The sequence below is a fragment of the Odontesthes bonariensis genome, chromosome 9 (genome assembly GCF_027942865.1).
Source record: "Odontesthes bonariensis isolate fOdoBon6 chromosome 9, fOdoBon6.hap1, whole genome shotgun sequence".
NCBI classification, from domain to species: Eukaryota; Metazoa; Chordata; class Actinopteri; order Atheriniformes; family Atherinopsidae; genus Odontesthes; species Odontesthes bonariensis.
Genome location: NC_134514.1, coordinates 22,131,470 through 22,150,084, shown reverse-complemented (window position 1 = coordinate 22,150,084; position 18,615 = coordinate 22,131,470). Strand labels below are relative to the sequence as shown.

General features: G+C 43.4%; 1 protein-coding gene across 2 annotated transcripts in view; it reads left to right on the top strand.

Moving 5' to 3' along the window:
* Window positions 1-18,615, top strand: part of hip1 (huntingtin interacting protein 1) — a 44,434-nt gene that overhangs the window by 4,162 nt on the left and 21,657 nt on the right. The window contains exons 1-5 of one of the 2 annotated variants that reach the window (XM_075473630.1): window positions 3,957-4,410; window positions 15,186-15,249; window positions 15,746-15,888; window positions 16,040-16,096; window positions 18,481-18,561. In XM_075473630.1, coding sequence (XP_075329745.1) covers window positions 4,393-4,410; window positions 15,186-15,249; window positions 15,746-15,888; window positions 16,040-16,096; window positions 18,481-18,561 — 363 coding nt within the window. In that variant the 5' untranslated portion in view covers window positions 3,957-4,392. Of the gene's footprint in view, window positions 1-3,956; window positions 4,411-15,185; window positions 15,250-15,745; window positions 15,889-16,039; window positions 16,097-18,480; window positions 18,562-18,615 lie in introns of those variants that run through there. The other variant, XM_075473629.1, reaches the window with a different exon arrangement.

Here is an 18,615-nt window from a genome sequence, read left to right as displayed (position 1 = left end):
GCACTGAGGCAGCAGAAACAGCAGGCGGTGGTTTGTGGCCTCATTGCACTGGCTGTGCGCGGGATAATAGAGCTGGACGTGAGTGACGGGTCCGTAAGTGGAACAAAGTGCAGCGATGAGTTCCTGGCGGCGTTAACAATGGCTTTGATCAACAAAATGTTTTTTGGAGCTCTCGTCTGTGTTTTACAGCGTCATAAAGTGAGAAGGGAGGAAGACGGAGAAGGAGCGCTGCTTTTTGTTTGCCTTGTAGCGCAGGTCAAAAGTCCGACTGAAACCATCATCACTGGTGTAAGCATGTGAAATGCAAATCGGCCTGCTTCAAACTCAAGTGACCACATAAAAAAAAAAAAAAAAAAACATGCCCCTCAGCTATGCGACAAAGCACAGTCTACACTGACGGAGGCTGGTGGTGATTTTCACAAACTGAGGCGGCATCAGTATCGATATTGTTCAATGACACAAAATATTTAACACAGTACAATCGTATTATAATTCCACCACAACTGAACTGTTGACCAGCTTTGGTACATATCTTCTAGCAGAAGTATAACTTTAGAGGTAATGAGGGTTATAATCCCAGAGCTGGGAGTGTCGAAACGAAAAACTTATCATTAGGAAATGACTTGCAAATGAAAAAAAACATTAGTGCAGGTGGGCCACCTGGTGGTGCTGTAATTAAGATTCAAAAACTAGCTCTGGAAAGGCGCCACCACGGGACATTAGATTTAGACCGGCTCGATTTTCTAAAGAACATACAGGATTTGATACCGCAGAATAAGTATCTCCTCCACTCGTGTTTCCGCTTTTAATTTTGTATGATTAATCTGCTTTGTACAGTCTTGAACATCTCTTTTTATCCTTTTTTTTTTTTTTTATCAATAAATCACTAATGGGGCAGAATAGTTGAAGTCCATCTAGAGTCTCAAATGCTTCCTCCTGGTCTTTAACTCTAAGAGCAAAGGTAATATTAATTGCTTGCTTTGGTTTTTAAACGTTAGTTGGAACTGAAGGATGTTTGCAAAGAGATGGGTCTTGATAGACGGTGGCAGCAGCACACCAACAGCTGGCCTTTGTTTGGTTGCACTTGTTATGCATTGAATGCGTTTTGTGCTTATTTTGACGAACCAGCTATCAAACTTTCCTTCTTAAGACATCTTTGGAGTCCGACCGTCGCCTTAGTTAGAAAAGAATGAAAGTCGGACGTGTTTTTTTTTTTTTCAGGTGGGTGGACTTTCTAAAGAGGATATGAGTGTTTCTGAGTGAAAAGCCAGACGGAGACAGAGTGGGACAGCTGTATGCTAGAAATGCTCAGCCTTCGGCAAAGGGCCCACGCCGTACCAGGAAGTGAAGAGACTCGGCGGAAAATAGTTTGCATTGTTTGGAGACGGACTGCTGAGCAGCTCTGAGGTATTATGTGCAGTTCCACTGCTCTAATGAGAAGCATATTGATTATCATGGCTGGCCCTGCCCTCGGCTGGTCAGCTGATGTTTTGTGATTGTACCGAAGAGGCTGGCCTGGATTGGAAAATGGATCTAGTGGGCTTATTGTTCCTCTGTGGTTTAAGGTTGCCCCAGTGCTTTCCGCCTGTTCATGTAATCCCAGAATCTCTGTGTCATTGAGATCAGGACTTTGTGGGCACCAGCCCAAAGTGAACTATATCTAATTGAGTTTAGATGTTCCTCCTAATAGTGCTGGGCGGTATACCGGTTCACACCGAATACCGGTTTTTAATTTCGTTATGATATGAATTTTTAATATACCGCCATACCGGTGTATTTGATTACACAACGGGGGGAACGCTGCATCGCGCGACATTGTTTGAGACGGGACCCTTTTCAGTGTTGCGCTTCTAAACATGCATGTTTACTGTCTATGGGTGCGAGGTGGTAATAAGCACTTGCGTTACGCGAAGGTGAAGGTGGATAGCAGTGTTTCCCATAGACTAATTCGTGGCGGTGCGCCACAGATTCAACACCGGCCGCCACATATTGCGTTTTGTTATTATTATTATTTTTAACGCTATTTAAAAAATACTCGTATTCGTTAAGCTGCATTTCCTTTCCCTGCTCTCCCTCCGTCTCTCTGTCAGCCTACACACACACACACACACACACACACACACACACTCACACAGAGCCCCTCCCCTCCGTGCACACCGCGTGTGTCTCCATCAGCGAGATCATCCCTGGAAGCGTGGAAGCTTGCTAGCTTCAGCGTCGCGTTAGATTAGCTCCCATTAAAAAGTCCTATAAAAATATTTTATATTTTTAATACAATGTTGTCCCGTCCCGACCCATAGCAAAGAAGTGATTACGCCTTCTTTATAAAGTTAACTAGTCGCAAGTTTGCCGACAAAAAAAAAAAAAAAAAAAAAAAGTAGTTGGGTTGTCGAGGTCAAAACACTAGCAGCTGTGAATCAAATAAATTAGGTTTTTTTAAACTCTTACACTGAATGTTTGCTGCTTCAATCCAGATGAGTATTGAAAAATATTTTCCGCGATTGAAAGAGAGACGTGCGTGTTGAGGATGAGGACCAGCCTGAACCGGAGGTATCAGTCTGAAACAGCTGAACAGTCCGACCAGTGTAATTAGCTATGTTATTCATTTGTTTACAATGAAGATGTGAATATTAATACAATAAAGTTCTGTGTGACCAATTATTAACGAAGGAATTATTTTGAAGAATTTTTATTTTTATTTTTAATTCTGTTCTCAATCTGTAGAAAATGCTGTGAACACCTAATTATGCATGAAAAAAAAATACCGTGATACTGTGAAAAAATACCGTGATATGTATTTTTGGTCATACCGCCCAGCACTACCTCCTAATACTCAGGTGTGTTTCTTGTATTACGCCATTTTTGTAGTTGTTTTCTTTTTTTATACATGTCTCTTTTTCGTGAAAAAGTCCAACTAAAGTGATTTACTTAAACAAGAAGAGCTTAGATGAAATATATTGCTGTAATAATGGAAAGGGAGTGTCCCCGTGATGGACTGCCTCTCGCCTGGTGGCAGCAGGGATAGGCTCAACCCTCCCGCCCCCACGACTCTGAACGGGATAAAAGTGGCTATGGAAAAATGGATGAATGAATGAATTATTGATAAAAACGAGTCCATCCTTAAACAGTTTGGCAGGCTCCTGCGGGTGCGCTGTAAATAAAACAGGATTTCCCGCACTCAGGAACAGCCGGCGCATGCAGCGTAATCCAGTCAGAAGGGCCCACATTAACGATGGCTGCGTTCACCTCAAGTGGGACCCTGCAGAGTCTTGGTGAGCAAACAAGTGCAACCGTTTTCATTTACTTGCAGACGTTTCTTTCACTCTGTCATGTGACGGTGGGCTCTCGGACTGTTGTTGTCGTGATGCACTCACATCACACAGCAGACTTGCGTTGACTGTCTCAGAGAAACCAGATGGGGGCATCAGTCACCCAAAGTTGATCTCGCAGTGAAAGCATTTCCTGCTCTTTTTTTTCCCCCTTTTCTTTCACCTTTTGAAAGTTGCTCTTTTCAAGGCTCCATCATTGCTGCAGTCAGAATGAGGACTAAAACCCAAACGTGATCTGATCACACCTCATGCCTTTACAAACATGACTGTATAAAAAAAAAACAGCCTTTTGTGTACCATGTATGGTTTCCTCTGGGGGTGTTTGCTTCTATCAGAAGGGGGGGGCGGGGGGCACAACTCTTTAATCTCCTGCAACACTGACATCATCATCATCCCGAGGAAGATGATTTGTAGCTGCTCAGTTTGTCATCTGTAATTACACAGTTGCTGAATGGAGAAACTGTGAAAGTTGAGATGTTTTCTCATTTCCTGGACTCACCCCCCCAACCCTGCCCCCCTATTAGCTTGGACCCCCGGGCGGGCCCCGGACCCCAGCTTGGGAACCACCGGGTTTGAGCCGTCCCACTCCGCAGGCTCCATGCTACTATTGTCTAACAGGAGAGCGGGCTATTTGCAAAATAAAGGTAGCCTCGGCGTTAGCCGCTGTGTGGGCTGATCCCTACGAGCAGGGTGGGTTTTAATGTGGCGGCAGTGAGTGGCGATTATCAGCTCTTATTATTCACCACGAGTGAATTCCCCCTCAGACAGCTTGGGCTTCTCGGCGGTCGGATGCTGGAAGTCCTCACCGATAAGGGAGCACGTAGGGCGCGGAGAGAAAGGAGAAGGGACGCGGAAGGAAGGAAGGAAAGATAGTGGAGCTTTTTAATACCAAATCGGGACACATGTTGAGCTAACGGCCCGCTCCACCCCCCACCCTCCTTCTCCTCCCAAATGCATTCGTTGCCTCAATCGCCTTCCCGTCGCTAATTACTCTGTTAGGATAAAGCCAGCGGCTCTCCTCTTCGGCTCCAAGGATCCTGGCACAGTGCTTGGAGGGACGATCATGGATCTGAGTAAAATCGTAAGCTCTCAATTACCGATTTGCTTGTTTTATTGACATAAAAAGAAATCACCGACAGACACGGAGGGTTTGCATGTTGTTTTTTTGGAGGTGTGGGGTGGTGGTGGTATCCAACAAGTCCTACTGCACACACAAACCAGGGCTGTTTGCACGAATACGTGTAAGTTAGGGCTCAGTGCGGGTAGGGACTTGTTGTCTGCTGATGAAAGGCAGCTGAATGTGTCCGTGGGAAGTTTGGTTTTTGATGTGGAAGATGAGGCAGGAAGCGGTTTATGAGCAGGTTCCTTGAAAGGGGGTCCTTTTTAAAAGACAAGAGTGGAAAATCTTAAAGGAAAAGCCTGAGATCAGGAGCCTCTCTTCACTTTCCTAGACTCTGGATACTTTGAATTGTCTTGTGAACAAATTGCAACCAAAACCAACGCATGAAATGTAGAGGACAGGAACACGTAAAGCTTTTAATTTGAACCCCAGACATGCAAATTCTCCTTTCTGATTTTAAATAGCCGAGTTTCCTGCTGCAGGTTAGAGGGGGGGAAAGGTCTGCAGGCTCAGTCTGAATGTGCCATGAATGTCAATTAGAGATGAAGTTTGTTCGAGGCTCACATGTGTGTCGATCTGTAACTAACACAGTAGTAGGCAGTAGTTGTGTACTTAAAGTCCACTGAGATGATTTGTCCAGATGGGCAGAAGCCGCCACACAAAGAGACTTCATTCAGTGTTTCAAGGCCAAGCAAACTGTGCTTTTGACTCGGGTCGCTGTGAATGATGCGATAGAGGCTCACAGGCTGGCCAAGTGTCCTGAGTGCACTGCTGGAGCAGGTGCACATAAGCCAGAGCAACAAGACCGGCCTTTCACTGCCAGCATGGATGGATGGATGGGTGTGCTTTTAGCCCGTGTGTAGGTGTGGGGGAGGTTGGATGGTGAAAACAACCAACCAACCCCCCCAAGACTCCTCACAGTCCTGTAATCTCTCACCGAGGGAAGTTTGTGGAAGATTTTTTTTTTTCTTTTAAATGAGCTATAAAAGAGGCAGAGGACACATGAATGGAGTTGGTCTCCTTTGATAACGGGAACAGGAAAGTCTCGGCCACGAGATAAAACAAAGCTGCCCGTGTGAAGTCATTGGGGCCATGTAGCTCAGACGTGGTGGAGGTGTAGCAATGCAGTGTCCCTTTTAGACAAAGTTACTTTCAGACTAAACTTGTCTCTGTTAGTGTGGTACCGTTCAGTGTTGTGGGTTTATTAGAACTCCCTAAGGCTGCCCCGCACGGTTTTATTGGCCATTTCTTTCTGCCCCTTTGTTTTGGCTTTTTTGGCATGTGGTGAGACACAGTGGTATGAACACAAAGTGCAGATGGATGCAAGACTTCCAGCAAGCAGACTACTACATTCCCATAAGATTTGGTGAAGCAAAGTGCAGACCTTCCAGAGGACGGCATTGCCAGTGTTATGTGGTTTTTGTTTTAACGGTAAAGTGTTTGCACTCGGCCGATTGACTAGATGTTTGTCGAGTTTTTCGCAGTGGATTTGTGCTGATTTCCAAAAAAAAAGTTGTTTGGATGTTTGGCCAAACGCATGACTGTGTGCTGTCATTTAGTGCAGAGGTACAGTACATGTAAATGGAATTTTATTCCCGAAATTTAAATGACAATTAGAAAGCCGATATGAATGAAATGCAACAAGCGACCGCTGAACATTTACCCAAACCTGTCACCGTTGGAGCATAATTCCTCCCTAATCACAAATTTTTTATTATTTTCATTCATCTTTACTGAACAGATGAGTGAAACTTAACAGAAATGGAACAATTCCACGTTGTTTTCCATCTTTTGGATCCCTTTCTTCTGCTCTATTTTGATGTAAACATCTGTTTATCTCAGCGCACTTATATTCCAGCATGTGGCCAATTAACGCACATTCAGATTGTTCTTCCATGGATGTTAACATCCACGATCCATTAACATCACGGATTTACTTCCAAAACCAAAAACCTCGGGAATGTTAAACTGTTCTGTCGTATAAAGACCTGAGATTGAGATCTCATTTTAGGCTTTAGGTATGTACAGGAATTTTGAGTCATCCCGACACAATTGTTTTTTTTATTGTGGTAACATACCGGCTTTCGTTTCTTATGTGCAGCCCCCCTCCTCCCCCAAACCATTAGGTAAATACAGAATTTACTACATGTTGACGACTTATGGCTTCAGAGCAAAGGCTGTTTCTCGGGTGGTTTATTCTGCACCTTAACTTAAGTGTAAGCAAGCGCCCTCCTCTAACAAACTGAGCCGGCGGTTGCCAGTCAAACAGACTCCAGTGCTTCAATGGAGCACTGACAAAAACGTGTGTTCGCTGCGGGAGATTTGTCAGATCACCACGCGAGCCATTATCAAGTCCCTCAGGAAAACGCACACACCCACAGCCGGGCAAATCGTGACGTCTTTTGGTGCAAGAAAGCTGTGAGCAAGTGGGCTCAGCTGAGAAGCACAGATGTTACCTTGATGACGAGTCTTTGTGACATCATCAATCCTGCAGGGAGCTGAGTTTCTGAGCTGACAGTCCTTCACACAGGAAGTCACACAGGTCATTTTTTTCCCCCGAAGGGGCACATGTACTGCCACGGCACCGATGGCTTTGGAGTTTAATTTTCCTAAACCAAGCAGCTGCTGCCACCCACTTCTGCCCTCAGCAACAGAGGCTTGGTGCACTGAAGTCACACACTCCAAACAGCCTGAAGCTTCGTGTTTTCCTGCCTTTTTTTTTTTTTTTTTTTTTTTTTTTTTTTTTTTTTTAAATAGGCTCTTAAGAGACAGCATCATCCCGATGGGCTTATCTGCATCAGTAAACGCTCTGTTATTAATGGGTCTGAAGGTGCTTGGTGTGTTCTGTGGAAAACCAGCTCCTGCTGACAGCCTCAGAGGCTTGTGGAGCCCATTGTATTAAGATTGATGGACGGTTTCAACGTTGCTTGATGACAGAATAAGAGATTCACATCCAGATCCTGCTCAGAGTTGAAAACATAGCATTAGAAACATCAGCATTAGATTTGACATGGGTATGTTTTTGTATCTTTAACGCTCCTTCTCAGTTAGGTCGTCTTCTGTGTGCCTACAAGTACTTCGGACACACACACACACACACACACACACACACACACCATCTTTTCCACTGTGTGAACCACTCTGCTTTTCACGGGATGTGGAGTGACAACATGTAAAATGGTCCTTTAAACAAGCAACACAGGCAGCTCTGTTCACAGCGCTGACCTTTTGAATCGGGTGGAGCTCCTGCTTGGAAAAATGTTTGGGCCCGAAATGCTTTTCCTTTTCATTATCTGATTTTTGAATGCAGCTGCGAAATAGTGCCACTTTGTGCAGCTGTAGCCTGTGGTGACAGAAGGTGTGCGTTCGTGTGAAATGCACTTGAGCGAGGCTGGCTTTCAGTCTCAAGTGACTATTTTTGGTTGTGTGCGTCGAAGTGTGAGGTGAGTTTTATGTTTTTAAGGAAACGGGCGCGTCCTTTTGGCGGCTCAAAAACTCCCTTTAGCCAGAGACAAAGTACACAACAAACGCAGAAAATAAAGGCCCCTTCCGTCATTTGTAAGTTGTCAATATGTTCACAGCTGCGCCCCTACTGGTGGGTATAAATCAAATTTGAGGCAGCTCTCAATCAGAACTTTCCCACATGTATTGCTTTTCATTAATCTGGCGGCAGCTGAACGTGTTGTTGTCACGTGTGAAATACCTTCTTTTGGCTTTTGCGTAACATTTTGAGACAAAGTCCATATAGGTTTGACCTGGTAACATTTCTGTGTCATTTTCAACACTTCGCAAGTGTGCACTGCTGCAGTCATAACATACAGACCGACACAACAGTAGTTTAATTTGAGCTATGTTTCCAACAATCGCTGCATACTTGGTACACTAACTTAAACTATCATGTCAATGTGACGACTTGTTTTCAGTTGTTTTCTGTCACATCTCTTACCAGCTTTGGTTCCAGATGCGGCTCTTTTCTACAGGTAAAACGGATTCTGCTGGTTCAGCACCAAACAGGACAGTTTGATTGGCATCTACCTCATAAACCCAGGAAAACCTTTATCTGAAGCTCAAAGGAGGATGAATTTTTGGCTTGATATGTGAATTGGGCAGAAACTCCCCTTGGAATAAATTCCTTACGTGACTTTATTTTGTGTGCCAGATATGTAAAAGGCCAGGTGTTTGTAATTATATTAAAATGTTTTTTTTGTTGGCTACGCATGAGACACTCATTGTGGAGCTGAGAGTGTTATGTGACTTTGATCCAGTGCTGTCATTTCACTGTTTTCCTTTCACATTTGCACAAAAGGTTTGGTCTTCAGTATTCCTTCTTGCCGATGCAGAGGCCCGTGTTTATTCACCCAAAAACACCTGGGACAGTCTGTTTTGGGTCTCAGCCGCTGCCTGTCTGGGTTGACTGAGTAAGGATCTTAGCTGAAGGGAGTAGTGGAGTGGTGGAGCTGGGCATTTTTCAGCTGGCAGGCAGGAAGGAAATGGGCAGTGCAGGGTGTGCCAAGACAGGAAGCCTGACTGAGCCCACCGCCCCTCCTTCTCCTCCCACCGTCAGAGAGTTACCTCCACCCACTGAGAGTTGGCCACAGTGGCCATGCCTCCACCGCTGCATCACAGCATTATAGCGCTTCTGCATTTCACGGACCGTCACATGTTCCCTGTTTTCATTCCTCCCAGCATCCCTTCACCGTTAACTCGTCACCCTGCACTGTACAGTCTGCTTGACAAGTCTCAGCAGGAGCTTCCGCCTCCGTCCTGTGGCACCTAAACCATCATTCATTCATACCGCATCATGCTTTCAGAGAAAACCAGGAATGTTTTATTGACAGATGGAGTCTGCTAGGACTGGTTTAGAGAAACTGCTCAGCGTTCTTGTGCCCTGTTGCTTGGTGACTTCAGTTTTATGATAAGGCTAAGTTGACCGAGTGTAATGTTTGTGTGTTTTTCTACCAGCTGCACAGTTCACATTATTTAAAAAAAAAAAAAAAACGATTTGGTAAAACCAACCGAGTGTTGTTCCTGGTTTCCTAAACTTGGTAATGTATCGCACTCGTCATCGCAGCCCAATGGTTTTGGATACAGGATTGTAATTCAAGGGATTGTAATTCAATGTAGACAGCCGTGTATGTACTTTATTATCATTACGTTGTCAAAACAATTACCCCATATGAGGCTCTTGAGACCAACACTTGACTCGTCCTTCTCATCCAATGGGGAGATTAGAACAAGAGGCAAATGGATCATTTGAATAAGTGACACTGAAAAAAAACTGTGCGGTCCACTGTGAGTGCTCCAAGCTCTATCCTCTTCATCCTGAATTTGAATTCTAATCCCAGTACTGTAACTCAGATTTATCGCTCCACTCCCAAACTTAATCATCAGGGTCACACAAGGGTACCTCTACCTCCTTCGGGAAAATTTAAAGTTGTGAGGACAAGCGTTTCTGGATTTGCTTCTGGACTTCCTCTTTTAATTAGTTTCTTGCGAGGTTTCTTCTCATCATTGGACATAACTGACCATTCATTAATGTTGACACAAGATGTGCCACAGCAGCGGTAAAAAGTACAGGATCCCTGTTTGTCTCACTGTTGGCATCATTAAGTGACCACGATAAGATGACATCTTTTCAGGACTAAGATGGAAGATCAAATCTCCACAAATGGATCACATGCTCTTGTGAAACGATGAGAGGAGTCCTGAGAAATGAAGCAGAGGATGGGGAAATGAGTCAGTGAGTGAGGGGCTGTTTCATTTAGCAGGCAGAGGATACTTCCCTTCTGAGTGCTGTGCGTGGGCCCTTCAGTGGACACAGGCTATGATCCGCATATCAATGCTGTGCTTTCTACCAAAGGTCTGATTGGGGCTTGCCAGGCCAAACTTAACATGCTTTCAGCACTGTATCAATAACACTCTGTTGGAGAGCAAAGCTGCAGAGGCCAAGACGTTTCTGTAGATGGCAAGAGGCAAAAAAAAAAAAGGTTTTCTGTCCTCAGCTGGCGTGTGATGGATTGAATGCTGAAAAAGTGAGCACAGGTATGGGAGCTGAAGTTAGCCCTAATGGTGGATGCAGAGCTGCAGGTTTGTGTCTAAAACTGCCAACCTGCGGTCATTGCTTTTTATCCCCATAATCCGTGACACGACACCGGTTTGATATCACATCATCTGATTTTGTCAGCTGGTCTGTGTAGCCGGAGCTAAAAGGCCATTGATTGACTGATGCCAGCGAGCCGCTTCTGCCAATGCCAGGAGTCCCAGGCAGCTGGCTCACCCATTCAACCTAAACACCCAGTACAAAGTCTCACTGTGGGCTAATTGGGTCATCCTCATGTGGGAGCCAGTTGCTCTGGCATTTGCTCAATCGTCCCTTGATTTGCTCTGTGTGCGAGTGACAGAGAGAATAAGATGAAAAGTGAATTGAAGCAGCATAGAGCAAAAAAAAAGAGTCTAGATGATGACATTTGTCTTGTAATCATCCACAGTCTGAACGAAAAGCCTTGGTGCTTACGCTTCACTGCAGTCACCCACGTATAAGTGATAACATGAAATAGTCTCCATTTGATGCATTTACTAACGACTTTGACTGTGACAGGAAATGACACAAGAGTCACTTCCCTCATAGTCAGTGCGAGGCTGATGTGGCCACAGTGTAAACAAAATGTTTTGGCGAAGTGTGATTCAGCTGATTATAAAGGGCAGGCATTGTGTCACCCAGTGCTCAATCTGTGAACTCAAACGGTGCAAGAGATCTGTGTCTTGTAGCTGCAACTCTTCTTGTTTATTCTCCCCAGTCGTAGTGAAGAAGGTGAAACGCTCCTTTATCTTGGCTTTGTAGTGGATGTACCCTATGATCATGCAACATGTGAGTTTGCTATTTCTGTTAACAAGTTAACAGGAAGTGTAGCTTCTTATTTAGCAGATGCTCAATTTTAACTGAGTAACGTTTTTACTTGTGGTCTCAGTCAAAGGCAGTAAACCACAGATCTGACCGCAGTCTTGTTTCACCTCTCTTGTGCACATCCTGAACGGAGCAGTGTTACCTCTGCTGTGTTTGACCTTTACGAGACACACGCGCACACACACAGCTGCAGAGTCTTGTCTCAGCTTCTGATGACAGGACAGGTTTTTATGTTTGATGAATATCTACTTCGTGACGCATTGTGGTTCCCATCATCAGGATTCGAGCACAAACGTTAGATGAGATTTCGAGTTGGTTATGTGTGAACAACAACAGCTAGCTCTTGAGTTCCTCCTATGCTCACACTTCTGTGAATCACGTCTGTTACTTAACCTGAATTTAACCCAAATTAGATTGTTTTTGTGGACACAAAACTTGTTTGCCTGCCTGCTCGGATGATGATGATGATGCATCACTCGGGGTGACGTCTTTGTGTGGAGGATGCTGCATTTTTTCGCTGGTGTTTTGACAGGAAAGCAGCGGATTTGCATTGTTTGTCTCTAATCCTGAGTTGGTATTTTATTTCAGGGTGTGTTTTGAAGGGATTATAGGTGTAAAAGTACTTCCTCGGCTGAAATTTTCAGATCTTTACAAAAACAGCCCGCAACACCTGGTAATGGAACGCTGCAGATGTCGTCCTCGTGAGTCTTTACTACGTTTTACTACAGTAAGCCAACGGTGCATCCATATTGCTCAAGCTTTCCTCGCTCCTACATCCCAGCCTAATTCCCGTCCCACCCCTTCCCCTGGCCCACTCCTCATGGTGGACTTCCAGCCCAAACTGCTCACATACTGGAAGAGGAGGAGCAGACTCAGGACATCTGTGGGAAGTGAGATTATGAAACAGGATCCTGTCCTCTGCTGACCCAAGCTGCCACACTTGCAGTTCGTAAAACCGCACATACGATAGTGACCGGACATATGTTTGGCTGTATTTACTGACCACTGGCATTTCAGGCTCTGTTTGAAATGCTTGGCTGTTTTAAAAAAAATAAAAAATTAAATTAGATTTTTCCTCTCATCTTTGATGGGAAACTTCCTCAAGATGAACGTGGTGTATTTTTGAAAACCAGCTCAAACGCTGAAATAATGCAGGCCCGAAACTTTGGCACAAATTTGAACAATTTGAGGGTTCGTTTTTCATTTCATCTTACATATTTTCCTGTTTGGCTGCCAGACATAACTTTGATGGAACATTAAAAAGAATAGTGATAATTCTGGATGCCAGCCTGTGTCGGTCCACAACTTTGGTTCAGACTTAAATATCTCACTGTTGCTGTTTAATTTTGCACACAAATTCGTGGTCAGATGGGTAAGGGTTTAGGGTTCTGCACACTATTTAGTTAACCGAGTGATTAAGTGACTCATTGTATCAAATTGCTAGCCCGATTCTTATGTTGGAAGCCCAAGAACAAACCGGAGAAATTGTCAGTTTACGGACTGTATTTATTTTGGTCACAGGTAAAGTATGGCAGCGCTGGGCTGAAAGTGACAGAGCTCTCGCAGGGCAGAATGGCAGAACAAACCCAGATATCCAGAAATGATTCACATTTATCTTCTTTGGCTGGGCCAGACCCGTACAGAAGTTGGACTTACACGCAACTGAATGTCATTGGCCAGTTACTAGTGACATGAAAAGGCCAAACACTGTCCACGTCATGTTCTTGGGATGTGATAAACAGTGTGTGTGTGTGTGTGTGTGTTGTTGTTTGTTTTTAGGCGTGTATCTAATGTAACAGACCTATCTGACAAGATAGAGAGGCTTCATCTGACCCAGTTATTCAGTCCAGTTCTAACCAGTGATGCTATCTTAAAGTCTTGGACCATTCAGGGACATAGATTGTGTAGTATGAGCAGAGTGGAAAAGTATAAAATAGGAGCATAGGTTTATTAGAAAAATACAGAATATGTATACATAATGTCTAAGAACAAAGCCGATGACAACAAAAGTCTATAAAAAGTCCAATTCAAAGAAAATAAGGCACTTCCAGACCATACTTTTGTCTATGCCTTTATGTAAATCTCAACCCTTTTTGATAGATTACTACACAGCTGAGAAGTGAATGTGTGATAGAGAGACAGAGAGAGAGAGATGTGGAATGTCCTTTCTCCTTGGAAAAAAGTGTTGATAGTCCTGAGACAATGAATGCACATGTCTAAGGGGATCCACAGATGTTTGGTTTCATACCAGCCTTGATTGTGCTGTTTTTAGCTAAATGCCTCGGCAACTATTCGATGTCTTGCCAATAAGTTTGAAAATTGTGTGGATGGTTTAAGGTAAATTTAGATATCCCTTGCCTGGTATTTATGTGCAGATGTAAGTCGCATAAAGAATAGCAATTGAATTCCCCAGGTTATATTTTGGTCATATATTTAGCTTTTTCTTTGCTAAGTGGTATACGTGTGTCCAGATTTAGTGTTATCTGTTGGGCCTCAAACAAAGGTAACATTCAGCTCGTTCATCGGCCTGAAAAGTACCAATTTATTAAGTGTTCGGAAGTTGTGTTGCTTGTTTAAAATGGGTCCAGTAGTTCCCTCGGCAAGGGAGCAAAGTAATGGCATATTGAGCTAAAATAATGGACATAGAGTCTTGAACATTAGCATGGTACAGCTGCCAGCATGGATGTTTATGACCAAAAGTCTCAACTACAAATGTTAGTATGCTGGTATTTTAAACTATTATTGTGAACATAAACATTACAGTTTCTGAACATTAACATGTTAGCATGCTATTATCAGCATTGTCATGCTATGCTATGCAAAGTACAGGGGTGAAACTACTAAAATGGATGCAGACTGGGCTCCTTTTAACATTTTGATAGCATTTCCTCATTGTCTCCATTGTCACCAGCAATTGTCACTACTTAAGTACTTTATGCTTAGTTGTGTCATGAAAACTGAGAAACGGTGAAATCATCGAACTGAATTGAATTATAATACGTTGGGAATCTCAAAGTGGGAAATCAATTTGCAACATAAAGAGTCAATCCAAAAAGAGATGAAAGAATCAGTCGGTAAATAATCAAAAGCACAGATCCTGACAAAATTTGCAGTTTGGCATCAATCATGATGGCGTTTGCCTTGCCTTGTCGTAATATGAGTTGGATGAAGCTTAAGTTGGACGGTGTTCAGTCTTGGCCAACATTCCTCATTTGATTTCACTGCACATACAGATACTCCCCTGCTCATCCACACGTGGTTAGTTTTTGGTGCCATCTCATTAAGTCTTTATGCTTACAGTCTTCATGTTAACTGTGTTTGATGAAGAGTGCGTCCTTGGAAATGTGCACACAGGCTACTGGCTTTGAGTGTTTCAGTCCGAATTCTGTCCATAGACGCAGTATTCTCAATGGTTTGAATACTCTTTTATATATTTGTCACTCTCCCAAATCCGTGGTCCCGTCCACATGCTCTACAGACCATGTTCTGCGTGCACCGACAGATTAAGAGTGATGTTGCAGCACACGTGTGGTTTAATTGGAAATATTTATGCCTGCAAGGCTGTAGAGCTCCTCAAAAGCAGCGAGAAGCTGCGGCTTCTCAGTTTCTGCCGTGAATACTAACTCTGCAGAAAATGGGTCAATCAGTCTTTTTCTATTTTAAAAAAAAAAGCGCCTTGCTGCTTCCTTTTCCCCGTGTGATCCGAAAAGGAAAAAGCAACTTTCAGAGAGGTGGAAAGATGTCAAGTTTTTCTCATGAAATACATGAATAAAAAGCTGTGGGTTGATTTTTGTTTTCCTCTGTTCTCTTCTTCCTTTCCTCGTCTTTGCAGGCTGTCAGCATCAATAAGGCCATCAACACACAGGAGGTCGCTGTCAAAGAAAAGCATGCCAGGAATATCCTCATATTATCTTGTGTGTGTGTGTGTGTGAGAGAGAGGGAGAACTGTGTTTCCATGTGTTTGCAGATTCTGAGGGTTACGTTAGTGCAAAACAACAAAAACAATGAATAGAAAAAATGTTTAAAAAGCTTCAGCGTGAGCAGAGTTTTCTCCCTTCTCAGTTTCTAAAGAACAAAACAGTCATCTGAAATCCTGCAGAGGTGAGAAAAAATAAGGGCCTCAATACTTTTTGATTGAAAGATTTAAAAAAAGAGAGAGATTTTGGAAATTGTTTTGATTTGTGTCGATGATTTATCTCAAACATGCAACAATGGGACCTGTGTCATAATCACACCCTCATAAATGATCTGACAGATATAAAAACACGGGCTCATCTGACAGATGGAGAAAGAGGGTCGAGGTCAAGGAAAGTGTGATGATCAAATGTAAAGTTAGCTGTTATTAAAAAAGCCATGCCCTGTAACCTGGAGATCCTTGACTGTCGTCATCACCTTGCATCTTGGGGACCCATCATGAGAAAGGTGCCCACACATTCTGGGCAGTGGTCAACCGGCTTCCTCTCTCCAGCAACGCGGTGCTCTGCTGGAAGTTCTGCCACGTCTTCCACAAGCTGCTGCGAGACGGACACCCAAACGTATGTAAAGGCGACGCAGCCGTTTCCAAAGTCCATCAGCGATTCTGTGTCGGGAACTTGCTCATGTTTTCTCTGGTGTTTATCACATTTGTTGTCCATTTCTCGATCGTCACATTAATGCTGCTTGGCCTGTCGTCTGTTGCCCCTTCAGGTGATAAAGGACTCCATGAGGAACAAGGCTGATCTAACAGATATGAGCAGGATGTGGGTAAGTAAGGACACAGAGATTATTGGATCATGTCATGCATCATATCATGTTATCCTGTCACTTTTCTAAGGATTATGGCTTTATGACATGGCGCTGTTTAATCCTCTCTTCTAAAGACAACATTTTTTTTTTAGATATTAATTAGAGAAAATGAGGTAAAATAACAGTTTTCGGTCACAGAATCAGTCATTTATTTTTACATCTTTAAAAGAGGGACTGATAGTGAGTAGAGCAGAGACATATTGATGGTTTTAAATGTCTGTATTCCCTGTATTTACAGGGGCAGTTACCTGCTTGTTTTCAATTAAACTTCTCCAGGGATGAAAATGGTTACCGAGTTTGACTCACTAAGAATTTTGTCAATGTGACTTTTGAAAACGTAAAGTTTTCAAATACTGCTCAAGTGTCCCCTGCGAGGTGATCAGTACAGTGTTTAAAATGTATACTTATCATGTTCTTCCTTTTGAAAGCAAACCTCATCAACACGAACAAAGCAAGCAGTTTGTGACCGTCTTAAAATGGATTTTCACACAACAGGCTGTTATTATCTCGTAATTTGTCATGTGGCTAATATGGAATATAGGAGCACCGTTGGAGCTGTTATATCCACCTTTGAAGCCATCTGAATAACAAAAACACTTGCCAAATACCTCATCAAACACACTAGTTTGCTTGTCTACCAAAACACCGAAGTTGAGGGAAAACACTGCTTGAGGCAGTCATGCATTAAAAACAACTAATAATTAAAAAAGCTCGTCACGCAGTTAAAGAAAGGAACCGATCAAGGCTGTGGCAGACCAGCAAATCTCATGTTCTGCAAGGTAGAATTATCCCGTTTATCTAGAGAGGCTGTTGGCTTTGATGCAGTCGACAGAATGGCTTCTGTTCCCTTTTGAAAAGGCATGTCCGATAGCGAAGTAAAACATTATAAATATAGTTTGCACTTAAACAGGTAATGGTGTGGCTTTTGCTGCTGACCTTGTCCACAACGGTATTTTGCTTTGCTTCCGCCCGACTCTTTTTGTTTTCATCCCCAAACCAGGACGCTGCTACATATATGCACTGTTGATAACACAGCACACCAGTCGTAGGTAACGAGAGTAGGATGAGCACACCGTTTTCAAAGTGCAAAAAAAGAGGTAGAATTAGTAGAGCTCTGTCAATGAAGTGTACAATAAGAACTCCTCTTATTGGAGACCGAAAGCGCCCTTAACAGCTCAGCTGGGATTTGCAGTATGTTACTTCCTCATTAAAGCCATATTAAAAGTCCACGAAAACACACAGAAACTGGTAGATAATAGGCATCTTAGCTATTAACCTTATGTACAGAGCTTGGGGAGGCTACTCTTACATGAAAATCAAAACAGAAGCTTCAGCTGAACAGTCTGAATCAGTGTTGAAGGTTGAGTGCAACATGCTGCAGAAGTTTTGGTTGATATTTTAGGTTGAGGACCAATGTATGCAAGGAAAAGGGGGATTTTGTTGATCAGCTTTAGATTACAGCCACCAACTCTCCTACGTGTTACTTTCATCAGATCAGCTCACATCCATTGTTTGTTGTCAGCCTGCTGCCATCACAGAGGACTGACAGACATTGTTGGATTTAGTGGTGAAAAGCCACGTAAAACATGCCAAATATGAGTGCCAGAGCTCCCTCGTGTTGCGTCTGAGACACTGATTTTAAAGCAGCTTCTTTGTGGGGAATTTCTGCTCTCACAAGCTGAGCTGTTGCAATGCAGCAGAGCTAATAATTCAACTTTAGAGAGCTGGACTCTTTGTTCATGAAAAGTATTATTGTTGGTCACATTTACATGACCCATAGAGTGCAAGTCCATTTTAAAGTGTTGATGGATATATTTCTGATGAAAATCAGTTGAATTTAAGACACAAAATCTATCTTGAGAGTCACTCCTCGGTTAACTTGGGCAACCTCGGAACTGGGTGGAGACCTTGATAGCCCTTGTTGCACTTCTTGGTTTTTGCTGATGTCACCAGGCAGGAGGATACAGGAAGTGTGGTTGCTGTGACCAGAGTTTTGCCCTCTCTTTCCTGTTGTGTCATCACCAACCAAACTCCCAGGCTCAAAGAAAAAGGAAGTTGGAAGAAATTAGCCAAATAGCTACAGATAGCCCCCCCACCCCACCCAGACAGAACAGAGGCTACTGGGAACCGTACCTTCACACTCAAATGTTATGTTATGGTGTTTTTCACTAAGCAGAGGACGTATGTTGGCTGCTGTGGTTTTTCATCCCTTTAGGACAATTCACATCCTTGCAAATTATTTGCATAGTTTATCAAGCTAGCAATTGTCTTCTAGCATGATGATGAGATTGGATTCCGTCTTTGATCATGTGTGTCCTTGTTTCTCTTGATGCGTCTCTTAGGGTCACCTGAGTGAAGGCTATGGGAAGCTGTGCAGCATCTACCTCAAACTGCTCATCACCAAAATGGAGTTTCACATCAAAGTGAGTTGGCCTGGCCTATAAAACCGGGCACCAGTCTCCCTCATCACTCATTAT